The sequence below is a fragment of the Ahaetulla prasina genome, chromosome 7 (genome assembly GCF_028640845.1).
Source record: "Ahaetulla prasina isolate Xishuangbanna chromosome 7, ASM2864084v1, whole genome shotgun sequence".
In the NCBI taxonomy this organism is placed as follows: Eukaryota; Metazoa; Chordata; class Lepidosauria; order Squamata; family Colubridae; genus Ahaetulla; species Ahaetulla prasina.
In genome coordinates, this window is record NC_080545.1 from 9,109,876 (window position 1) to 9,136,956 (window position 27,081).

General features: G+C 41.7%; 1 protein-coding gene across 2 annotated transcripts in view; it reads left to right on the forward strand.

Moving 5' to 3' along the window:
* The window catches only part of RELN (reelin), a 457,527-nt gene that overhangs the window by 79,889 nt on the left and 350,557 nt on the right, over positions 1–27,081 (forward strand). For both annotated transcript variants that reach the window (XM_058190565.1, XM_058190566.1), the window contains exon 2: positions 3,795–3,905. In XM_058190565.1, the coding sequence (XP_058046548.1) occupies positions 3,795–3,905 (111 nt within the window). The remainder of the gene's footprint in view (positions 1–3,794; positions 3,906–27,081) is intronic.

The window sequence follows — 27,081 nt, forward strand, 5'->3', positions numbered from 1 at the left end:
GGGCAACCCACCACTGCTCTAGGGTGATATGATCTATCTTCCTCCTCATAGCTTTATCAGTGATGTATTTAAATTGAGTCCCTGAGAAATGTAGGTACTTTGTGACATGTGACTCATCCACACAGTGGTGCAGATAGTGTCATAACAGGCAGTTACAGGCACACCCATGTCACACTACTGCTCTGCTAGTTTCATTAATTTCCACTAGGCTGCTGAGTGGTATTCATGGACCTGTTGTCCTCCACAGTGGTAGGTTTCAAAACTTTTTACTACCATTTCTGTGGGTGTGGCTTGGCGTGGCGCGGCATGGATTGGTGGGCGTGGCTTGGTGGTCACGGCAGGTGAAAGATACTGTAAAATCTCCATTCCCTTCGCACTCCAAGGGAAGGATACTGCATAATCTCCATTACCACCCCACTCCTGGGGAAGGATACTGCAAAATCCCCATTTCCTCTCGATCAGCTGGGACTTGGGAGGCAGAAAATAGATGGGGGGCAGGGCCAGTCAGAATTTTTACTACCGGTTCTCCGAACTACTCAAAATTTCTGCTACTGGTTCTCCAGAACTGGTCAGAACCTGCTGAAACCCACCTCTGGTCCTCCATGAAATGGGATCTGGTTATCTGCAGGATCATCTCTCCCTGGTTCTTTCTACTAGCCCCACTAGATCCAGTGGGAGACACAAGTTCTCGATCCCTTCAATGAAAAAAAGGCCATTGTATGGGACTCTGGAAATGAGCCTTTTCTGTCACAGCTCCTTTCTTCTGGAACACCATACCTTCTGAGATAAGATTTGAAGACAGGATCTGTCTGGAGGTCAGAAGGCTCTTTGGCCTCTTTGTCAACTATTTTATCTGGCTTGATTCTCGGTGAGCATCGTAAGATTCCCCTCCCCGCTAATATTGGTTTTTGCAATAATGCTGAATAGAACAGGGGTCCCCATCCTTTTGGACCTCAGGGACCACTAAATTCATAATTTTAAATCCTGCGGACCACTAATATGATCTGCCTAATGACTGGCTGGGTGGGCGTGGCTAGGTGGCCATGTGACTGGGTGGGTGTGGCCAACTTGATGTCACTCATCTTGAAGGGTGCCTTGCCGGCCTCTATTTGCCCCTCCCCTCCCAGCCACTCCTTGGTTCCCCGCCAGGGCTCCTTAGGGCCCCAACAGGAAGCAGTTGCTGGAGCTAAGCAGCCACCATGAGAAAGAGTTGGCAAAACAGCTCCGTTCAAATTGGATCTGGCTGAGAAGGAGGCTCAGCAGAAGCCCCTCACTGAGGACTAGGAGCATAGGCTTTCCAAGCAGAGGGAAGACCTGCGGGAGTGCAAGGCCAGGTACCGGCACTTGGAGGTTCAGTGGACTGAGATGGTCAGCCAGTTCCAGGCCATGATGCAGTCCCACTGGAACAAGGCCCTTTGGCTCTTCGCCAGCGGCACTTCCCTCCAGCCTTCGCCCAAAGCCCCAAACCAGGAGGCTGAAGGAGACCCCAAATCAGAATTTCTGCCCCTCTCCAACCCACATAAAAAGACCCCAAAAGGGGAGACTCTCTGCAGCAACACAAACGTTCATTGCACGTATCTGGTCCAGGGGCTGCAATTGAAGGACCCTTGATTTAGTGCAATATAAAAAATGCAAATAGTTTTTCTGCGGACTACCAACATTTTCTCACGGACCACCAGTGGACCACGGACCACCAGTTGATGACCGCTGGAATAGAATATTGTGTCTCCCCGAAAAATAGGTCTTATATTACTTTTTGCTCCAAAAGATGTATTAGTGCTTATTTTTCAATTAGGTCTTAATTTCAGGGAAATGCTATATTAAAATGCGTCCATCTAGCTGACTACCTTAACTGGGGCTTATTTTTGGGGTAGGGCTTATATAGAATAGAATAGAATAGAATTTTTTATTGGCCAAGTGTGATTGGACACACAAGGAATTTGTCTTGGTGCATATGCTCTCAGTGTACATAAAAGAAAAGATACGTTCATCAAGGTACAACATTTACAACACAAATGATGGTCAATATATCAATATAAATCATAAGGATTGCCAGCAACAAAGTTACAGTCATACTGTCATAAGTGGAAAGAGTTTGATGATGGGAACGATGAGAAGATTAATAGTAGTAAATATTTAGTAAATAGTGTTGAGGGAATTATTTGTTTAGCAAAGTGATGGCCTTTGGGAAAAAACTGTTCTTGTGTCTAGTTGTTCTGGTGTGCAGTGCTCTATAGCGTCATTTTGAGGGTAGGAGTTGAAACAGTTTATGTCCAGGATGTGAGGGATCTGTAAATATTTTCATGGCCCTCTTCTTGATTCGTGCAGTATACAGGTCCTCAATGGAAGGCAGGTTGGTAGCAATTATTTTTTCTGCAGTTCTAATGATCCTCTGAAGTCTGTGTCTTTCTCGTTGGGTTGCAGAACCGAACCAGACAGTTATAGAGGTGCAAATGACAGACTCAATAATTCCTCTGTAGAACTGAATCAGCAGCTCCTTGGGCAGTTTGAGCTTACTGAGTTGGCGCAGAAAGAATATTACGAACATCCTGAAAAATTATGCTAGGGCTTATTTTCCAGCTGGGTCTTATTTTTGGGGAAATGCAGTAGAATGAACCTTCACCCTCAATATTGGCTTTATTGTTATGATCCTTTAGTATTTTATTAGTTGATCATAATATAAAATGCAGAAGTGCAAAGAAAAAGAAAAATAAGGGGAAAATAAGGGAGGAAAAGTGGAAGAGAGAAAAATGTAGGGGAAAGGGGACAAGAAAAAGAAAAGTATTAACTTCCAACTCCTTTTGGTGGAGAAGAATAAGGTAGTAACATAAAATCTCAACTTTTTAATTTTACATAATCTATACCGGCTATTTCTATAATAACAAACCTATCTAATCAGCAAAATGCAAAATCAAACTTCCGTTTTCTTGCCCCCCCCCTCCCCAGCACAAAGTCCAGAAATGGTTTCCAAGTAGAAACAAAATTAATTGTGTTCTTTCCTTTAATTTGAAGCGGTCAGTTTTGATATGCTAACTCATCTCTGCTAACTCCATCAACTGTTGCAGCTATTCGTCCATTGTGGGAATCAAAGTATCCTTCCATTTTTATGTGCAAGAGTACTCTATGCTGCTCTCAGTATATATAACATCAAAAATATTGGTTTTATTGTTTCCACAAGTTGTTGGCCATCTTGAATCACATTCGCAAGATGGCTGGCTATATAAATAGATTAATTTATATTAGGATGCCGTCGGCCAACCAATGTCGGCTGGCGGCCCCCAAAGGAAGAGCGTTCTTTGTGGGGGCTCCGGCCCTATGGAATGATCTACCTGTGGGACTTCGTCTTCTCCCTGATCTTCGGACCTTTAAGCACGAGCTCAAAACCTTTTTCTTTCATCAAGCGGGGCTGGCTTAATGATTAATTTTAATATTGAGGGTTTTTAGAGGGTTTTTTAAGAGGCTTTAATTTATTTATTACTTTTTATTCAACAATTTTAACATGCAGCGTATTGAATTAGATTTTTAATTGAATATTGTATTTTAAAATCTTTCGTTATTTATTTTTTATTTATGCTGTACACCGCCCAAAGTCCTCGGAGAAGGGCAGTATAAAAATTTAAATAATTAATTAATTAATTAATTAATTAAGCACGCCGATAAATAAAATGATTTGGTTGATCTGAGAAGCCTCAAAGAAGGCTGGGGTAAATTGTTCTTTTGAAAACGAGTGTTGCTTTTTGAGTGTTGCAAAAAAAATACTGCAGGAGATTAAAATATATATTTTTCCCTTTCAGTGACTATTTCAACAAGCACCTTTTTTGATGGCATATTGGTCACGGGACTTTATACATCTACCAGTGTTCAGACTTCGCAGAGCATTGGCGGGTCCAGTGCGTTTGGATTTGGTAAGTCCAATCTTTTTTTCTTGGAATGAGTTTTATCAAGTATGATAATTGATCTAACAGTACTCACTTTCCTTTATTTTATTTTAGAGAATTTCCACTTTTACGAAACACAGGTGGAGGGATAATTCTCTATACGGTATAGAACAGGGGTCCCCAACCTTTTCAGACCTCAGGGACCACTAAATTCATAATTTTAAATCCCATGGACCCCTAATATGATCTGTCTAATGATCTGTTGGGTGGGCGTGGCTAGGTGGTCATGTGACTGGATGGGCGTGGTCAACTTGATGTCACTTACATCGCGGGATGCCTCGCTGGCCTCTACTCACCCCTTCCCTCCCAGCCACTCCTCGCCTCCCCACGCGGGCTCCTTAGGGCCCCAACAGGAAGCAGTTGTTGGAGCAAAGCAGCTACTACGAGAATGTGTTGGCAAAACAGCTCAGTTCAAATTGGATCTGGCTGAGAAGGAGACTCAGCAGAAGCACCTCACTGAGGACTAGGAGCATAGGCTTTCCAAGCAGAGGGAAGACCTGTGGGAGTCCAAGGCCAGGTATCGGTGCCTGGAGGTTTAGCGGATTGAGATGGTCAGCCAGTTCCAGGCCATGAGGAAGTCCCACTGGAACAAGGCCCTCCGGCTCTTCGCCCAAAGCCCCGCACCAGGAGGCCAAAGCAGACCAAGTCGGAATTTCTGCCCCCATCTGCCCCACACAAAAAGACCCTAAAGTGGGAGACTCTCTGCAGCAACACAAACGTTCACTGCATGTATCCGTCCCAGGGGGCATAGTTTGAAGACCCCTGATTTAGTGCAATATTAAAAAAATGCAAATAATTTTTCTGCGGACCACCAAAATTTTCTCAGGGACCACCAGTGGTCCACGGACCACCAGTTAGTGACTGCTAGTATAGAACACTGTCTGGATTGCAGCAATTCAGACAACCACTAGATGGCAGCCAAGAGATGAATGCACTCTCTGCTGCCATCTAATGGTTGGCAGATTTTATAAACCTGCTTCTATTCTCGTCAATGGAAAACTCATCCTAATAGTTATTTAGCACTGTAGTCATGTCCCTGAAATGTTCATTATATGTCAAAACATTCAGATGGCAAAGAGCATTTAAATCATGGCCTAACTGGGGATTAAGGAAGTAAGTTGTCCATTACTTTTGTAATTTAAGCAGGCGGGGTTAATAAGCAATGCAAACGTAATAGGCAGACGTGAAAGTACTAGAGAGAGATATCTTGTGAAGGTTATTTCTTTTTGGCTTAGCATCATGTCTGAAGCCATCCAATACAGGTTATCACTGCCGCCTGCATGGTCACTTCCTATAAGGGTTTGGCTTTTGGGTATCTAAAAGACCCCCGTTCTCAAGGAAAAGCCATCTGCCCATTTCTGACAAATGACTACTGCTGAGCATCTGTGACATTGGCATCAACTAGTGTTTTCACCAGATTTGAGGTCAGTTTCTCCAGCTGCAGGGAGGGGAAGGAAAATCCCTCAGTGTAATGGGAGAAAGGAGTTCAAATCCAATATCTGTTCCACTTGTAACTTTCCCTGATGGCTTCCCCATTGACTTGCTGGGGAAGCCTGGAGAAATTTGCAAGGAGAGACAATATGATCGCAGGGCACTTAACAACCGGTTGTAAATGTGAAACAGTTGTAAAGAGCTTGAAATACATTCATGTTATTCTCTTTCTCTTTCTCTTTCTCTTTCTCTCTCTCTCTCACACACACCATATCTCTCTCCATTCCCTCTCTCTCTGTCTCTCTGTCTTTCTCTCTCTGTCTCTCTTTCTATCTCTCTGTCTCTGTCTGTCTCTGTTTGTCTCTTTCTCTCTGTCTCTCTCTCTCCCCATCTCTCTCTCCACCCCTCTCTCTCTCTGTCTGTCTCTCTCTATCTCTGTTTTTCTCCGTCTCTCTCTTTCTCTCTGTCTCTGTCTGTCTGTCTGTCTCTGACTCTGTCTTTTTCTGTCTCTGTCTCTGTCTCTGTCTCTCTGTCTTTCTCTGTCTCCATCTCTCTCTGTCTCTCTCTCTGTCTCTCTCTTTGTTTCTCTGTCTTTCTCTCCCCATCTCTTTCTCCATCCCCCCCTCTTCTCTCACTCTCTGTCTGTCTTTGTCTCTGTCTCTCTCTCTCTCACTCTGTCTCTGTCTCTGTGTCTCTGTGTCTCTCTCTCTGTCTCTCTCTCTCCCCATCTCTCTCTCCATCCCCCCCTCTGTCTCTCACCCTCTGTCTGTCTGTCTCTGTTTCTGTCTCTCTCTCTCTCTGTCTTTCTCTCTTTCTCTCTGTCTCTGTCTCTGTCTCTCTCTGTCTCTCTGTCTCTGTCTTCCCATCCCCCCTCTCTCTGTCTCTCACTCTCTGTCTGTCTCTGTTTCTGTCTTTCTCTCTGTGTGTGTCTTTCTCTGTCTCTCTCTCTCTCTTTCTCTGTCTCTCTCTGTCTCTCTGTCTCTCTCTCCCCATCTCTCTCTCCATCCCTCTCTCTCTCTCTCATTCTCTCTCTCACATTCACTCTCTGTCTCTCAGTCTGTCTCTGTCTCTGTCTCTCTCTCTCTCTCTGTCTTTCTCACTGTCTTTCTGTTTCTCTCTCTCTGTTCCCCCCCTCCCTCTCTCTCTTGTGTTTTATGACAGCTGAAAATGCTTTGTGGGCCATAAACCACCTATTGTGAGGCTATTGTGACTGGGAAAGGCCATTAAATGACCAGTCATAAGTCAAGGACTATATGGCCGCTCCAAATCATTGAGATTATATGGGCCATAAAGCAGCCATTTGTGAGGCTATTGCGACTTTCAAAAGTCATTAAGCGATCACTCATAAACCAAGGGACTAAATGATGCTCCAAATTATTCAGATTATATATGGTTCATATGCCGGTATAATACATCCAGAACCATCAGCAAACTCTAAGGTATTAATAATGTTGGATGCTATGGTGATAACAGGGTTGCTTTGGGTGATGGGCCCCAAGGTAGACATAGATCAGTCCAAAATCAATCAACGTTTCAAATCGTACATTTTGCCAGAGGTCAACTAAGGATGCAGCATGGCAACTTTTAAAAAGAATAAACTAAGGGAAATCAATTGCTAGGCCGACATTGATCTAGAATGATAATTCACAAGTGTGTGTATTATACACTATCACGAAAGACGAGGAATTGAACAGGAACAAAGAAGATGGCTCATCTCATGTGTATTTAAAGGGTATTTCGGAGCAGCAGCCGACGCTGGTTTTGTTGTCTAAGAATGTCTGTTGTGATCCAGAAGCGTTCTTGGAAATAAAGAAAATGCTTGAAATTTCCCCCCTGCTTTTCGCCGCGATGGCTTTCCATGATGCTATTTTTAATTTTACATATCCTTGAAAATAAAATCAGGTGGAAGTTGACCCCCACCCCCACCCCAAGGTGTTGTGACCCAGGCCCCAGTAGGTAGTAGGAAACTCAGTCAGTGTAAAAACAAACAAACTTTATTCGAACAGCTGAGAATTACTTCATTCTCAGCGTAGTTCAATTAAATTAAAAGCAAATTCCTCCCAACACAAATTCCTCAGTCCTATCACCAACCTTGGTCCAGTTAGGCAAAAAATAAAATTTAAAAATTTTATTTTAAAAATAATAATAAAAAAAACCCCTGATGATCACGCGGCTCAGCTGGGGCGGGGGGGGGAGGGATTTTTGCTACCGGTTCTCTGAACCACGTGCTGCCATCGCTATCGGATCGGGCGATCCAGTCCGAACCGGAAGCATTTCACCCCTGTCTATGACTATCATAGACCGGAAGCATTTCACCCCTGTCTATGACTATCACACTAGGGCCGTGGTGTGGCTCAGGCTGTAAGAAGCCTGTTATTAAAACACAGCTGCCTGCAATTACTGCAGGTTCTAGTCCCACCAGCTCCAAGGTTGACTCAGCCTTCCATCCTTTATAAGGTAGGTAAAATGAGGACCCAGATTGTTGGGGGGGCAATGAGTTGACTTTGTAAATATACAAATAGAATGAGACTATTGCCTTACACACTGTAAGCCGCCCTGAGTCTTCGGAGAAGGGCGGGATATAAATGTAAATTAAAAAAAATATATATCATTAAGTGTTGTACCTTATGATTCTTAACGAATGTATCTTGTCTTTTTATGTACACCGAGAGCGTATGCACCAAGACAAATTCCTTGTGTGTCCAATTACACTTGGCCAATAAAAGATTCTATTCCATTCTATTCTAAATTGATTGAAATTGCTCCACTTCCCTCATTTACTTTGCAACAAACCAAATGGGCTTTAGGACCCTCCGTTCCCATCAGGGACCCATCCATGTCAGAAACTAAACAGATGGTCAAGTGGGCTTTTTCAGTTGGGGAAAACTTTAATAGGTTTCCCCCCACCACTTTTTGCCTGGTGCTGTATCTAACACACTTTGAACTGCCACTTTTCAGTTACAAGTCAACAACCTCCATGTATATTTTAATAGGGATTATTATCAAACACAAGTTACCCAGAAGATGTACCAGCTCTCTACTGCTAATTAAACCAAGTTTAAATAATCACAGAGTTCTGGAATAATTGGAAAGAAATCCTGTTCTTTAGCCAGTGCATAATTACTAATTAACAGGAGATAAAATATCTGCAGAGCGTCATAGCTGGAGGAATCTGTTAACAGTTAATTAAATTGCAACTAGGGTCCAAAGTGACGTTGGTCAGCAACATTCCGATTTTCAGTTCTGCTTTGTAAATTCCCCCACTGTAATCAACTTTCTGAATCAGTTATAAGGATGCAGAGAGAGTGAAAATTGTAAAGTTAATGGCTTTGCTAAATTTGGTTTAATATACTTACGATAAAGAAAAAAATCCTTTGAAGTATATAAATGTTCATTGCCCCAGAATCCACGAATAATATTTTAGAAGGAGACCGTTAGTGATCGAGATGAATATTTTCCAAACCTAAAAACTTCCAGACGTACTGAGTTCAACTCCCAGAATTCCTCAGCCGATAACAGCCATTGGAGAGAATTCTGAGAATTGAAGGCAACATATATTGCCTAAATTAGGAAAACATTGATCTGATAGTAATTAGTATTTTTCCATCTTGGCAGCTTTAAGTGCGTGCACACATCTTAAGTAGCAAGTTTCAGAAACATTGTAGTAGATAGCATCAATACTTTTAATTTACAGTTCTAATTTCATAATAGCTACAGATTTGTTTGTTTACCTAATCTTGCGTAGCTTCCTCTCTGGTAATATTGTACTACTAACTAGAGCATACAAAACATTTGCTAGACCAATTCTTGAATACAGCTCATCTGTCCAGAACCCGCACTGTATATCGGACATAAATACAATCGAGAGAGTCCAGAGATATTTCACAAGAACAGTCCTCCACTCCTCTGCTTGCAATAAAATACCTTATGCTCCCAGACTCCAAATTGTGGGCTTAGACAACTTAGAACTACGCCGACTTCAGTCTGACCTAAGCGTAGTACATAAAATTATCTACCACAATGTCCTACTTGTCAATGACTACTTCAGCAACAACAACAATACACGAGCAAATAATAGACACAAACTCAAGGTAAACTGATCCAAACTCGATTGCAGAAAATACAACTTCAATAACAGAGTGGTCAACGCCTGGAATGTACTACCTGACTCTCAGGTTTCTTCCCAAACCCCCAAAACTTTAAGCTTAAACTGTCTACTGTTGATCTCACCCCATTCCTAAGAGGTCTGTAAGGGGCGGGCACAGATGCACCTTCGTGCCTACCGTCCCTGTTCTAATATTCCTTTTTACTTACTGTTTTCATGTATCCAAATTATGTTTATACTTTTACCTGTTTTCTTATATATGATTGGCAAATAAAAAATAAAAATAAAAAGTTATCTATCACCTCAAGTCTTTGGGACTTTCTGCAGTTTTCAGGTATTAAGATAACAGTTAGACTGAAAATACATTTAAAAACTCCATTAGAAATATAACAAGCGATAATAACATTATCAGTAGTCCTTAACTTACGACCACAATTGTAAGTATATATAAATTATAATTATATATAAACAATTAACAATAGTTATATACAAACAATTATGTATAAATTAATGTATCTTTCTACCTACCTACCTATCCATGCATCCATCCATCCATCCATATCGTCTGTCTGTCTATCTATCTATCTATCTATCTATCTATCTATCTATCTATCTATCTATCTATCTATCTATCTATCTATCTATCTATCTATCTATCTATCTATCTATCTATCTATCTATCTATCATCCACCTATCATCTATCTATCATCACCTGTCTGTCTGTCTGTCTGTCTGTCTCTATCTACTGTATCTATCTATCATCATCTATCTATCTATCTATCTATCTATCTATCTATCTATCTATCTATCTATCTATCATCTATCTATCATCTATCTATCTATCTATCTATCTATCTATCTATCTATCTATCTATCTATCTATCTATCTATCTATCATCACCTATCTGTCTGTCTGTCTGTCTGTCTGTCTGTCTGTCTATCTATCTATCTATCTATCTATCTATCTATCTATCTATCTATCTATCTATCATCACCTATCTGTCTGTCTGTCTGTCTGTCTGTCTGTCTATCTATCTATCTATCTATCTATCTATCTATCTATCTATCTATCTATCTATCATCACCTATCTGTCTGTCTGTCTGTTCATCTATCTATCTATCTATCTATCTATCTATCTATCTATCTATCTATATCTATCTATCTATCTATCTATCTATCTATCTATCTATCTATCTATCTATCTATCATCACCTATCTGTCTGTCTGTGTATCTGTCTATCTATCTATCTATCGATCAATCGATCTATCATCTATCTATCTATCTATCTATCTATCTATCTATCTATCTATCTATCTATCTATCTATCTATCATCACCTATCTGTCTGTCTGTCTGTCTGTCTGTCTATCTATCTATCTATCTATCATCTTTCTATCTATCTATCTATCTATCTATCTATCATCACCTATCTGTCTGTCTGTCTGTCTGTCTGTCTGTCTGTCTATCTATCTATCTATCTATCTATCTATCTATCTATCTATCTATCTATCTATCTATCTATCATCACCTATTTGTCTGTCTATCTGTCTATCTATCTATCTATCTATCTATCTATCTATCATCTATCTATCTATCTATCTATCTATCTATCTATCTATCTATCTATCTATCTATCTATCTATCTATCATCACCTATCTGTCTGTCTGTCTGTCTGTCTGTCTGTCTATCTATCTATCTATCTATCTATCTATCTATCTATCTATCTATCTATCTCACACACACACATTTATATATATTGTTATATGTATATAGGAATCAATATTTGGGGTGCCACTTTGGGGGCACTCAGAAACTGTTTTTGGCCTGGAAAGCCTCCTGCACCAACCTGGAAGCCAAAACGGGGTGTGGGGCACAGCGCAAGCCCTCCCCCCTGCCCTATTTTGGGCCTGGAAAGCCCCGCACCAACCTGCAACCCCCGTGCATGTGCCCTGCCCCCTCACACATGCACACGTGCATCCCACGCATATGTCCCGCACATGCGCGGCAGAGACCCGAAGACCAGCTGGCCGGCAGGAGGCGCACGAGCATGCGCGGTGGAGCTGGGCTGGGGCAACAGCTCTGTGTGACATCTGTGGCACGCGTGGCATAGGTTTGCCATCCCAGCTATAGTGTATCTTCTATGTTCTAGAACAGTGGCCACCAACCAGTGGTCCATGGACCACTTGGTGGTCCGCGAGAAAATTTTGGTGCTCCACAGAAAAATTATTTGCATTTTTTTTATATTGCACTAAATACTATTTATCTTTTTAAAAAAATTCATATTAGTGGTCCTTGGGATTTAAAATTATGAATTTAGTGGATCCCTGAGGTCCGAAAGGTTGGTGACCCCTGTTCTAGAGCTGTGTTTCTCAATCTTGGCAGCTTGAAGAGCTGTGGACTTCAATTCCCATAAGGAATTATGGGAGTTGAAGTCCAGACCTCTTCAAGCTGTTCAAGCTGTCGCCTAAGATACCGTGTGTGTGTGTGTGTATGTGAGAGAGAGAGAGAGAGAGATCTAAAGAGCAACCATTCACAAGCATGATGGTAATAGGACAACAGAACCTTCCGTGCGAAACTGATTAAGGTCTGGTCAGTTTCAGGCAGCAGTGTGAGAGAGGTTTTAATTCACCAAACGAGATCACAGAGCTGAGCTTGTCAACTAGCTGTTACCCCTTTTTAGGGAAGTGCTGTGCTTAAGCTATCTCTTCATCCTGCAAGGGGGCAAAAATGTTTTAAAAAGAGGTCAAGTACGCACTCAGTAAGTTAACTTTAACTGAATGACAGGGCAGCAACCAGCAATCTTCACAGCATCTCTCTCTCTGTCTCTGTCTCCTCTGTCTCTGTCTCTGTCTCTGTCTCTCTCTCTCTCTCTCTCTCACACACACACACACATGGTTTGCTTAGTGACCATGTCACTTACAGATCATTTCTCTGCAAGCAATTGCGGCCACTAAATGAAATCTACCAGTATATCAAACTGTAATCAAAATGAATCAAAATGTATCAAAATGTAATCAAAATGTATCAAAATGAAAAAATCGTTTCATATCCAACGATCTAAGTGCCAAAGCCCACTGCAACTACATTGCCAAAAAGCCTTTAAGAGTTGTAAACTTAATCTTGCGTAGCTTCTTCTCCAAAAACACTACACTACTAACCAGAGCATACAAAACATTTGTTAGACCAATTCTCGAATACAGCTTGCCTGTCTGGAACCCATACCTCATTTCAGACATTAATACAATTGAGCGTGTCCAGAAATATTTTACAAGAAGAGTTCTCCACTCCTCTGATCACAACAAAATACCTTATGTCACCAGACTTGAAATCCTGGGTTTAGAAAATTTAGAACTCCTCCGCCTTCGGCAAGATCTGAGTTTAACTCATAGAATCATCTGTTACAATGTCCTTCCTGTCGAAGACTACTTCAGCTTCAATCGCAGCAATACACGAGCAAACAATAGATTTAAACTTAATGTGAACCGCTCCAATCTTGATTGTAGAAAATATGACTTCAGTAACAGAGTTGTTAATGCCTGGAATGCACTACCTGACTCCGTAGTCTCTTCCTCAAATCCCCAAAGCTTTAACCAAAGACTATCTACTATTGACCTCACCCCATTCCTAAGAGGTATGTAAGGGGCGTGCATAAGAGCACCAGCGTGCCTACCATTCCTGTCCTAATGTTCCTGTTGATTGTATCCAATTCGTATGGTTATTTCATGCTTATACTTATATATACTGTTGTGTTTGACAAATAAATAAATAAAAATAAAATAAAGTATGGTGGTCGTAGCAGCCCAGTTGAACGCACGCTCCTTTGTACGTGGAATATCAGCACATCCACAAAATTCACACTGGTATGACTTTTATTGACTATTTTTGAACCCCCTGTGGATATTGGATATTGCCGCATTCATTGTAGAAAGCAATGATTTTTAATGGAATTTTATTTGATGAGTGGCGAATAAAATATCCCGGGTTTCAAATTAAATTTTATTTGCTTTCTCAGACGAGTTTTCTAGATGTTTCTGCTGAAATATTTGTTATGCTAGTTCATGGCCAAAGGGCCTGCTTTAATATAATGTGGTTTCATTAAAAGTCATATTGTTTATCCAGAAGCTAATGCTGTCAGTATCTATTGATTCATAGCAAAAGATAATTATGTATTTTTTGATAGCAAGTCAAGAAACATTAAAGGAGCTGTTACTTCTTTTGACTTCAAAGCAAATATATGACAACGTGTTTGGTATTTGTCAGAATCTACACTGATAGGCAAAGAACAGGAATACATTTTTAAAAAGCAAAATTCTGATTTTGGGGGAGAAACTGCTTTGTTAAGTTACAGCAACCAATTTGCTATCACGCTGATTACTTGTGAAATGTAAATTTCTATTAGCAATAGCAATAGCACTTTAGACTTATATATCGCTTCACAGTGCTTTACAGCCCTCTCTAAGCAGTTTACAGAGTCAGCCTCTTGCCCCCAACAATCTGGGTCCTCATTTTACCGACCTCAGAAGGATGGAAGGCTGAGTCAATCTTGAGCAGGTCAGGATCAAACTCATGGCAGTCGGCAGAGACAGCTTGCAATACTGCAATCTAACCACTGCGCCACCAGGAAGGAGAATGAGAAAAGGAATAAGAGAGGGAGAGAGGGAGGGAGGAAAGGAAGGAAGGAAGGAAGGAAGGAAGGAAGGAGTAGCACTAGCACTTAGACTTATATTCCATCCATCCTCTCTTATTTCCTTTCTCATTCTCCTTCCTGGTGGCACAGTGAGTATTGCTGGTTGACTCTGCCCACTGCCTGGAGTTCGATCCTGATGGGGCTCAAGGTTGACTCAGCCTTCCATCCTTCCGAGGTGGGTAAAATGAAGACCCAGATTGTTGGGGGAAATATGTTGACTTATATAAACCACTTATAGAGGGCTGTGAAGTACTGTGAAGTGGTATGTAAACCTAAGTGCTACTCCTTCCTTCCTTCCTTCCTTCCTTCCTTCCTTCCTTCCTTCCTTCCTTCCTTCCTTCCTTCCTTCCTTCCTTCCTTCCTTCCTTCCTCTCTTCTTCCCTTTCTCATTCTCCTTCCTGGTGGTGAAGTGGGTATTGCAGCCTGACTCTGCCCACTGCCTGGAGTTCGATCCTGATGGGGCTCAAGGTTAACTCAGCCTTTCATCCTTCGGAGGTGGGTAAAATGAGGACCCAGATTGTTGGGGGCAATATACTGACTCTGTAAACCACTTAGAGAAGGCTGTGAAGCACTGTGAAGCGGTATGTAAGTCTAAGTGCTATTGCTATTGCAGTGATTCAGATTTTATTTCAAATTGTGTTTCGGGATACAGAGGAATCTTAACATAAGCACAGTCCTTGAAGAGATGCAGCTGCTTCAAAGGACCGCAGGGAAGTGTTTCGTTCATGCCTCTGCATCTTCCAAAGCACCTTTTTTGCAATTGAATATGACAAACGTAGCATCCCCTGAATCAGGGACTCTACCTTATCGCTCCCAAATTTCAGAAGTTCCTAAGCAAAGGACCACCATTCCTTTGTAAAGGGGCTTTTTGACAGGCAGCGAAAACGCTTTTGTTTCACCGTGCATTCCGCCCTCATTGACTGTAAGCCTTCCAATGCCACGCGGTTGTTTTGTCTGTACCGCCAGCTGTAATTGTTCTGTTTAATTTTATTATTTTATTCTTCTGCTTTGCTGAACGCTGCCCAGAGACTCAAGATTGGAGGCAATGGGCAAATATCGTTAGTAAATATTGTAAATAAATTCTGCAGGATCTGTGCTCGGTATAGTATTACAAAAAACCCGTTTCTAATGTGCACTTCCATGCTAATCGGACAAGCCAATTGTAAATGAATAGGCTTTGTGAACCAGTGTATAGTTCTTCTGCAAACCCTCAATATTCTAGCTCATTCTTCAGTAGCAATTAGGAGCTTTGGCATTTACATCTAGCATCTAGCTCTATAATAGGCTGAATCTAGGATGCCCCATTCTGTAGCACCAATGACGTGTCTGATATTGATTGTTTCCTGATTGCTTATTTGTACCTTATGACTATCATTAAGTGTTGTACCTTAGAATTGTTGATGAATGTATCTTTTGTTTTATGTACACTGAGAGCGTATGCACCAAAGACAAATTCCTTGTGTGTCCAATCACACTTGGTCAATAAAGAATTCTATTCTATTCTATTCTATTCTATTCTATTCTATTCTATTCTATTCTATTCTATTCTATTCTATTCTATTCTATTCTATTCAATTATATTTATCTGCTCCTAGAAGAGGTGTAGATATCATATTCAGGTATAAAAATATTTAGGCAAGTTCTAAACCTGACGTTACCGTGAATGAGAGAATGTCATATTCTCTTTTTAAACATCTCCTTCAAATTTATGTCTTCAAAAATCTCCCTTACAATCCCAATAGAGGGTTTGCACTATCCTATGTGACAAAATCAGTTTATTTAGCTATGTTCATGTACTGTCAGGGATGCGGTGGCTCAGTGGCTAAGATGCTGAGCTTGTCAATCGAAAGGTCGGCATTTCAGCGGTTCGAATCCCTAGTGCCGTGTGACGGGGTGAGCTCCCGTGACTTGTCCCAGCTTCTGCCAACCTAGCAGTTCGAAAGCCCGTAAAAAATGCAAGTAGAAAAATAGGGACCATCTTTGGTGGGAAGGTAACAGCATTCTGTGCGCCTTTGGCACTGAGTCATGCTGGCCACATGACCACAGAGATGTCTTCAGATAGCGCTGGCTCTTCGGCTTTGAAATGGAGATGAGCACCGCCACCTAGAGTCAGGAACAACTAGTACATATGTGTGAGCGGAACCTTTACCTTTATAGGCATTGAGCGTATGCTGTACACGGACCCCAAAACCCTACATCCTCTTTTCTCCACCCTTCACAGTCTTGCCACTCATCCAAAAGATTGCAGAATGGGCGCATGGAATGAGGATCCTGCCGGTTCCCTGAATTCATATCTTTCCCCCTTTCCTCCCAGCTCAAGCTGTTAACGTTAGCAAGACTAGAAGGGAGTTGCTTCATGACTTCCTTCTCTGTTTTCTATTCCATGGACCACGCCAAACTCTACATCAGAGGCAGAGTCCCTTGGAGCAGGGGTCTCCAACCTTGGTCCCTTTAAGACTTGTGGACTTCAACTCCCAGAGTCCCTCAGCCAGCAAAGCTGGAGTTGAAGTCCACAAGGTTGGAGACCTTGGAGGATTTTGAATGAGACTCATTCAAAATGAGATGTCCATCATACCTTGACTGAATGAAAAAAACATCTTACGTGTTGTGACTCGTCCTCCCTCCTCTCCTCAGCCGGCCTCCTCCCGTCTCCAACTGGGCCTGTTATCAGACTCTGAGTCTGATAATGAAGATGAACGGCCTGTCATGCCTCCAGCATGACCCCATGCCCAGAGAGGATTCCAGTAGTGAACAAGCCCGATAAACCTCACTCATACGGCGTGTGTTCCTTTGGCTCAGCTGTCAGAGGAAGCCAGCCCGGTATTGGAATTGCTCAGGCCTACTCCTTCTGACCCCTCCCTTTCCCAAACAGCAGAAGACAATTCAAAGTGGGAGGATCCTCGCTTCCGGAGATCTGAGAGGTGACGCCAGCAGAAGAAAGGGAGGGGGAGGCCTGGATAAATGCTGAGTCATGGAGCCACACCCCACAGCCTATATAAAGGACCTGCTTTTGGCATTCCAACCTTGAGTCAAGCAAAGTCTTATCGAGTTTGCCGATACCGGACCCTATCGCTGAAGTCACAGCTTGGACTCCTGCCTGCCCTGATAAACCTTGAAGGGACTTGGCAAGCTGCAGAGGCTTCATTGCCAAGTTTGCCACGGACTTCCTTGAGTCGTTCGTCGGAGTGGGGGTTGGGACACGACATTACGTCACTCCCTTCCACTCCAAGTTCCAGCTTTAAACCGTATTCTAGCCCAAGCATTACGATGTTCCCTTGAGCTCACTGGGAAGAGGATTGGATATAAATATGGTAATAATGAAATATATATATATATATATATATATTCTCCAAGCTGTTGCATTATTAATGTCCTACGATGAAAGCCAAGGAGAAGATGCAAATCATCGTTATATGGAGACCTGCTTGAGATAACGAAGCCGGACACTTCTGGAATTTCATTCTCAACCTTGAGAACTAGATGGAAGAGAAGCTGAATGGAAGCGTCTTTACATGATACCCAATCCGCCTTTGGTTTTCCAGCTGTGGTACCTGGCAAAACAACTAGACCCAAAGGCAGTTTCTTCCCCAATGTCATCATTCTGCTATGCACCTAATTCTTGCAGCTGACAATATACGGTGACTACTAAGTTCTATCTAATGTGTATGTATATTAACCCACAGAGTGTGGCTGCAGTATTATTTTATTACCTCTTATATCTCCCTCCTGCTGGTTGCACACTTTTATTATTATTAGCATTATTAGTATTCCTCTGTTGTTTTGCAAATACACTGAAAGGTCCTGCATGGGAGACAAATTCGTTGTGTGTCTAAGCACACTAGGCCAGATAAAGTATTCCAATTCAATTCAATTCACGTTTGTTTTCTTTTCTTTTCTTTTCTTTTACACCCCCCATTAAAATAAAAATAATAAATATCCCAATTAAAGCAATTATCTGGGTATATAATGAAACAACTCTCTATGCTTTCAACTGTCTGCCTGACTTGAATCACGTCACTTTGTCAGTTCTCATAACCAGTTCAGAAGCTGATTCAATCAGCAGAGAACAAATCGTGACTATAAACAGACCTCTCCCTCCCTCCCTCCCTCCCTCTCTCCATCTATCTATCTATCTGTCTGTCTGTCTGTCTGTCTGTCTGTCTGTCTATCTCTAGCTATTTAGCTATATTTCTATCTATTTATCTCTATCTATCTATCTGTCTATCTCTATCTCTATCTCTATCTCTAGCTATCTAGCTATCTCTCTATCTCTAGCTATCTACCTATATCTATTTCTCTCTCTCTCTCTCTCTCTCTCTCTCTCTCTCTCTCTCTCTCTCTATCTATCTATCTGTCTATCTATCTCTAGCTATTTAGCTATATCTCTCTCTATTTATATATCTCTCTCTCTCTCTAGCTATCTACCTATATCTATATTTATTTATCTCTCTCTCTCTCTCTCTAGTTTATCTATCTATCTATCTATCTATCTATCTATCTATCTATCTATCTATCTATCTATCTATCTATCTCTTTATATCTATCTATCTACGTCTAGCTATCTAGCTATATCTGTCTTTAGCTATCTCTATCTATCTATCTATCTATCTATCTATCTCTATCTAATTTATCTATCTTTCTATCGCTCTCGCTCTCGCTCTCTCCCCAGCTCCCTGGCAATCTAGAAAGAATGCAAAAAAGAACAACAAAGATGAAGTGTTGATACGACTTTATGATGCCTTAGTAAGGCCATATTTGGAATCCTGCATCCAGTTTTGGTCACCATGATGTAAAAAAAGATGTTGAGATTCTGGAAAGAGTGCAGAGAAGAGCAACAAAGAGGATTATGGGTCTGGAAGCTAAAAACACGAAGAACTGTTGCAGGAATTGGGCATGTCTAAGTTAAATGAAAAGAAGGACTAGGAGTGACATGATACTGACATTCCAATATCTCAGGGGCTGCCACAAAGAAGAGGGGATCAACCTATTCTCCAAAGCACCTGAGGGCAGGACAAGAAGCAACGGATGGAAACTAAGCAAGGAAAGAAGCAACCTAGAACTAAGGAGAAATTTCCTGATGGAACAATCAATCAGCATTGCAACAACTTGCTTCCAGAAGTCGTGGGTACTCTAACACTGGAGCTTTTCAAGAAGTGATTGGACAACCATTTGTCTGAAATAGTATAGGATCTTCTGTCTGAGCAGTGGGGGGTTGGACTAGAAGACCTCCAAGGTACCTTCCAATGCTGTATTCTGGTGGCATTTCAGCACTATGTCCCTCTCCAAAATTTGCACCCCTTCCTTAAAGCCAAACGATGCAAAAATGCACCTCATTTTAGACCAGGAATCTAACTAGAAGATACAACAGTTAGGTAAAGTTTCTTCTCTTCCATGAGACCATCAGATAAGATAGAATCTATTGAAGCAAAGCAAGGAATCATCTGAAGCGTATTTAGGTATCTTAAGCATCACTCTTCTTAACGCCATTGCTAAGGAAGAGGTATCACAGAGCAGAGCTGGTCTCAAGATGGGTTTGCTGCCTTTTCCTTTGTTCTACCAGTTCTGATGTTCACCATACACCCTTGATTTCCAAGGTGGGGAGGAATCATTACAGTAACAGCACGATTAAAATGAGCCCAACTCAGCAGCAGACAAAAATAAATTGAAAACACCAGTATGACACTTAACAATTAAAAATATTTAACAACATACTACGAACCATTAAAAAAAACACCAAAAAACAAACAAACCCTGCTCGCACACTTCCCCATCTCTATCACATGTGGGACTGTAAAAAAGCATTAGTAATCAAATCTTTGGGTTTTTTTACAGTCACGTATTTTTTCCCACTTTATATTCAGTGCAAGGGCTCATCCAATGCAAATGAATTACAGTTAGGTAGGATTTTGAAGAAGGGCGCCTTTCTTCTTAACTGAGTTTATATACAAAAGGGCCTTAATATTAAATTGCTGATTACTGATCTAAGGCATCAGGATTAAAACAAACTTTAAATGCTTTTAGTGGGGGCTCTACTCTATTACTACCCTTTTTTTGTGTGTGCTCATTTCTCTACTTGTTTTGATTTCCAAATGTCAGCATTTCTAGGGTGAGTGGGAGAGATACATCCTATAGTTTGGGAGAAGGGAAATAGTTATAGAAAAATGCATTTCTAATGTGAGAATAAAAAGTGGCTCAATGGCTAAGACGCTGAGCTTGTCGAGCGAAAGGTCGGCAGTTCAGCGGTTCGAATCCCTAGTGCCGCGTAATGGAGCGAGCTCCCATTACTTGTCTCAGCTTCTGCCAACCTAGCAGTTCGAAAGCACATAAAAAAATGCAAGTAGAAAAATAGGGACCACCTTTGTGGGAAGGGAACAGCGCTCCATGCTCCTTTGCCGTTTAGTCATGCCGGCCACATGTGGCAAGGGCAGGAGCTCACCCCATCATGTGGCATTCGGGTCTTGAACCCAAGCTGTCAGATTTCCAGCAAACAACCCCAGCATCTTAACCACTGAGCAACCGTACCACCCTATATAATACCGAAGCATTCTAGTAATTATTGATAATACTGGATGTAAGCAGCTACTTGAATATCTTTGCATTATTGAATGCACGATACTATGGACTATGTAGTAATACCTTATCAACGATGCTCCTATCGGCTGTAATTCTGTTGAGCAATTCAAAGGCTTAAAGAGTTAAAATGAGATACTGAATAAAAATGGAAGGAAAGGATAGGTCTTGGATAGGTACGGCAATAAAATAAACATTATGCAAATATTTTGGCTGAATTTTAAGGGGATATTACTACCTCTTCTGGATTCTGCTGATTTAGTGAATCTAGAAAATTGAGTGAATTGAAATTATGGTCAGTTCACAAAAAGGCGGAGCCATTTTGGATTAAAACTAGGAAGAAATTACCATATTTTTCAGAGTATAAGACGCACTTTAGTTTTTGGGGAGGAAAATAAGAAAAAAGCTGATTGGCAGGTGGATCCGCCTCCTGGAATACCCCCAATCAGCTGTTCCCAGAGGTGAATTTTAGCAACAGGTTCCTTGGTTGTGAGATCTGTGTCTTGCTTTTTTTTTTCTGCCTCTGAAAGCCTCTGAAACAGCTTCAGAAAAAAAGCCTCTGAAGCTCTGTTTGGGGGCTTCTTTTCCGAAGCTTCGTTTCTGATGCTTTTTTCAGCCTCTGAAACCCAGTTTGAGAAGCTGGGTGGGGCTACATTCGGAGTATAAGACGCACCCAGATTTTCATCCTCTTTTTTGGGGGGAAAAAGGTACGTCTTATACTCCCAAAAATGCGGTATAAGTACTTTGTTGTCCTATCAACTGTTTGTGCCTTTGGGTTTTATAATTATGTGCAGCTTAATTACAAATGTACTTGGGAATTTGATACTAATAAGTATCTAATGGCAAATCACCAACGTCTACATCTATAAATTCCTTCTTCAGATTCTTAACCGAATCAGACTAAAGAAATACTCTTTTTTAATATGCCCATTTCAACTGTGAAGGTAAGTTTGTTACAAAAATATTACCTATTAAGGATTCACATATATCCAGTCTATCTTGTCTGTACAGCAATTCTTTAAAGGACAATAGCAACTAGTTAACTTTGAACATGATGGATTAATTATAATTCTTGCAATTCTCACTGGCGGTAGGATGAGAGCTTGAATGACTTCAGTCTTGGAACTTAAACAGGGATTGAATGAATAATTTTGCTAATTTGGTAATCTTTGAGACAAGAGTTTAGTTTGATTCTGATCAAATATTTCCATATTTTCAAAAAGTCCCCTTTTTATGTTCTCACTCTCTAAATTCTTCCTTGATACCCACTCTGCCATGCAAATGGTTCCTTCAATTAACATTTTGGAAAGACCCAAGCTACATTCAAATGCCGTTCATTATTTACAGTATCCCATCAGTCTTATCTGAATCTTCAAATTCCTGCCATATTTAGAAATCTCTCAGCATTTTCCCTTCCTTTTTTAATTTTTTTTAATTTTATAAACAAACATTTAATACATCTGTCATTCCTTCCATGTGACATCTTGGTGTTTTCATGGCTCCATCTTTTTGTTGTTTTTTCTTTCTTCATTTCAATTTAATCTCTTACCATTTTTTCACAAGTACAATATTCTAATTATACCATTTTCTTACATAACTATCAATTGCTTATCTATATCTTTTTTTCTAACCAAGGGTAAAATTGATCCCCTATCTTAAAATATTCTGAATCCTCTCGTTCTTTGATCATCAAAGTTAATCTATTCATTTCTGAAAATTTCCCCTTCCTCAGAATCACTTCCCATAGAAGACCTCCAAGGTCCCCCCAGCTCTGTTCTGATTCTGAATTTCTACAGTAGTGGCCAAAATTGTGGAAACCTTTTGGGAAAAGTGTATTTTCTTAAAACTAGCTAATAACACCACTTTTTTTGGGACTAGTAGCATAAAATTATATACCAGTGGAAAGATAATTTAATCAAGAATGTAATGCCATCACTTGTATGAAGGATTTGCTATTAGAATAGCAGTTAGTATAAAGAAGAAAAGTGAAACACATAGTACAAATATTATCACCATAGAAAAAACAAGATATACAAAAATGTTCACCTTGTCAGTTAGTACTTAGTTGGGTAACCTTTAGCATGAATTACAGTCTTACAACGTCTTCCCATAGAATGAACCAAGTCTTCTAGTTCTGCAGCTGTTCTAACGTGAAACCAAGATTGAAGGATTGCTTCTATTAACTGGGTTTTATTGCTTGGTCGCTTCTAACTAACAAGTTTCTTTAGTCGGCTCCATAGATTTTCAATTGGGTGAAGGTCTGGGCTATTCCCAGGCCATTCCAGCAGTGGAATAGGATTCTCTTGAAACTCCACAATAAAGTGGTGTTACGGTAAAGGTAAAGGTTCCCCTTGCACATACATGCTAGTCGTTGCCGACTCTAGGGGGCGGTGCTCATCTCCGTTTCAAAGCCAAAGAGCCAGTGCTGTCCGAAGACGTCTCCATGGTCATGTGGCCAGCATGACTCAATGCCAAAGGCGCACGGAACGCTGTTCCCTTCCCACCAAAGGTGGTCCCTATTTTTTCTACTTGCATTTTTACATGCTTTTGAAATTGCTAGGTTGGCAGAAGCTGGGACTAGTAACGGGAGCTCACCCTGTTACATGGCAGCACTAGGGATTCGAACCGCTGAACTGCCGAACTTTCGATCCACAAGCTCAGCTGTCTTAGCCCCTGAGCCACCGTGTCCCTAGCCATTAAACCTCAAAAATACACTTTTCCCCAAAAGGTTTCCACAATTTTGGCCACCACTGTAGGTTAGCATTCTTCGTTTTGCTTACTGTCTCCTTTTCATTAATATAGGAAAAATCTATCGATATCGAAAAAACCCGCCCTTAAATTGTCTCTTTGCACAATTTTAAAGGCAATCCCGTTACGTTTGGGAAACTGACTTTCGACCCCTAACATCTGGAGTTGATAAAGTGATTATGCCGACAAATAGCAATGCCAGGGAGAAATCATATTCCCATTACCATATTACTAGGGGGCTGAGATTAATCAGGTGTTAAGCTTCCTGATCTGCTAATCTGCCTTACAAGAAAAACAATTAAGGAGCCCTATCAGACTCACCATGCGAGCCGTATTTACTTGTGTTCCGTTCGGAAGCCAGTGGGGTAGCGCAAATAATGTACTCGAAGAAAAGACTTTGGCTGTAATTCTTCAGGTCTCCCGGGACCACTTCTTCTTATTAAAAACAGATTTAAGCTTAGGAGATCATTCATTTTTACGTAATAATGTTTGCCTCCTGATTGCACGTTCCTTATTTGCTTCCACTTTGAAATTAGTTACCTTTGAAATAAACCTTGACGTAAACATTTTCAACAACGCGCGGACAATATTTAATCCTGACTGAAACCAATGCGATGATTACATCGGTTTAGTACAGAATGCATATAAAGCAGAGGTGCTATTCAGCAGGTTTTGACAGGTTCTGGAGAACTGGGTAGCGGAAATGTTGAGTAGTTCGGAGAACCGGCAAATACCACCTGTGGCTGGCCCCAGAGTGGGGTGAGAATGGAGATTTCTGCAATATCCTTCCCCCCAGGAGTGAGGAGGAAATGGGGATTTTGCGGTATCCCTTCCCCTGGAGTGGGGTGGGAATGAAGATTTTGTAGTATCCCTTCCCCTGGAGTGGGGAGGGAATGGGGATTTTGCAGTATCCCTTCCCCTGAGCGTGTAGTGGCTTGGTGGGCGTGGCTTGTTAGGCATGGCAGGGAAAGGATACTGCAAAATCCCCATTCCCTCCTCATTCCTGGAGGAAGGATTTTGCAAAATCCCCATTCCCACCCCACTCTGGGGCCAGCCAGAGCTGGTATTTGCCGGTTCTCCGAACTACTCAAAATTTCCGCTACCAGTTCTCCAGAACCTGTCAGAACCTGCTGGATTTCATCCCTGAATATGTTGCCATAGATGTAGGGGGAAAAGGGAAGAAGACTGATTAGTTGAGTGGATGTTTTACATTCAATGAGTTTGAGTAACCAAGATATCACTGGAAGATGACAAAACCAAAAAGTGAATTAATTCAGTAATCGAATTAGACATGTTTAGGGAATTTATCAGTTGTAATATTGTTCCATGGCTTCTTACACTTCGTGACTCAATGTACATCATTTTTCCAGCACTTTGTTGCTGTAATTGTTGCTTTTAATGTTCTGATGCCTCTGTTATTATAGGAGAAGGAGTTGCAGAAGTTGGGACAGAGTTAACAGAGGGCTTAGCTTAGAATCCCTACGTAGCCACTGTTCTGTTTTTGCAGAAGCAAGAAACAGACTCCTGGTCATGAAAACCCCCTCTTTAATTACCTCTTGTGAATTAATTGCATTCACCCACCGAAAAGTCCAGGCAATAGTTCTTCAAAGAGTTAACCACAGTAACAGACCTTATCAGTTCCTTGTGATAATTGCAAGGCTGGGATTGCAAGGCTGTGAGCTCCCAGCCGAAAGGCTGCAAATTAAGTTCTGGCAAGCAGTCTTTGTGGCACAAACACCATGAGCAAAATCTTCAGAAATACAAATTGTTGTCTCCTACGACAGCCACTCCCTTTTTTCCCTCTTCTATTTATTCCCCAGGCAGGAAGGGGCCATTCAGCGTCCACATTTGATTTGCTTCCTGAGTCGACTCCTTATCCTCCGTTGTTCTCCTCTCCTAATTGCTCTGCTCATACGTGCATCTGGAACAGGCCCCAGCTGTTCTTCCTCCTCACTCATATCAGCCTCTAAAGGCAGCTGCCTCTCCGATGGCTGAGAAATGTCAGACGGCTTTGGCTCTATCTCTGCGTCCGACGCAGAGCATCCATCAGAGTCTTCCTCAGACTCCAGAACTGGCCCAAGTTCCTCCCCAACCTCCTCCTCATCTGAGTCTGCAGGCCACAACACAAGCATACTAAATTCAACCTCCCTTGAATTCTGTGGACCCTTATCTAACTCCTAGCAGGTGCTAACCATTAGTTGAGAAGGTTCCTGTACATAGGCTTATAGCAATAAATTAGCTTAATTACAAAACTAATTAACTTTCACATGTGGACCCGATCTTTGCCCCCTGAGGAAGGGGGAAAAGGCCATCTGGCTTTCTGTCATCCTGTCGTGTCCCACTCCTCCGCTGACGGCCGGGTCGGGGAAGTCCGTATCAGGCATGCCTCTGCAGCTCTGCCAAAGTCCTAGCAAAGTTCTCAAGGCAGGCAGGAGACCAGGAAGTGACTTCAGCAATTCAAGGTAGACTTTGCCTGACTCAGAGAATGCCAGAAAGCAGATCCTTTATATAGGCCATGGGGTGTGGCTCCATGACTCAGCACTTATCCAGGCCTGCCCCTCCCTTCCTTCTGCTGACGTCGCCTATCAGTTCTCCTGAAGCGAGGATCTCTCCAGGCTCCAGCTGTTGGTAATTGACATTCCTCAGGCTCACATGCTGTGGGGGAGGGGGAGGGGTCTAGTTGCTCCGTTTGCCTGGGCATGGAGCCAGGGCTGGGGGCTGAAGGCACTTCAGGCCCTTCGTCTTGTTCGGCCTGTCTGGGCATGGTGCCAGGGCTGGGGCCTGGAGGCATGCCAGGACATTCCTCAGCGTTCGGAAGGAGATAAGAGGGGCCCGGCTGCAGGGAAAGCGAGCGAGACACAACACATCCCCTTTGAATGCCTTCGATTCCTCCCAGTCTTCTCCAGGGTCTCTTTTATGCATCTAAAATAAATATCTTGTCTGGAACCATTAGAAATGCTTATATGGAAGGTCCCCTCGCACAGCTCTAGGGGTAGCCAATGAATGGAAGTAGGCAAACTTTTCTCTTGGGTAAAACTTTATCCTGGGACACGCATATTTACCTTCCTTCGCCAAAACTTTCTCTGTCCGTTCATATCAAAATATCTCTCCGTTTGCATTCATTCCTTTAGACAGCAGAACACAATATTTTGTATCGGTTGCAGGGACGAACAAACGGACCAGTAATTCCAGAGAGGACTTGGGTACAAGAGTATCATCTGAAAAATGATTATTCCCTTTTCCCTTGGATGAATATGCCAATCCCTGCCTAATATTGTATCATTTTCTTCCCTCTGTATTTATACTTGCTCGCTGAAGCCCCTTGATTTCAGATGCCTAGTGATTATTTCCACCCAAAATTCTCAAGTTGACAGCAAACAATCATTAAAAAAGTCAAGACTTGGAACTCTTCCTGACCTCCCTTTTAACAAATACATATGCTTAATAAATTGACGAAGAATCTAATTCAGTGTCTTGGGGAAATTATGCAAATAGAAGGCTATATGCTTGCCTCCCAGCAGCCACTCATTTGCATATATGTAACTCATGTCAGCTTGAAGTCATAAATCCCTATGATAAAGCTACATTTCCAGTGGATT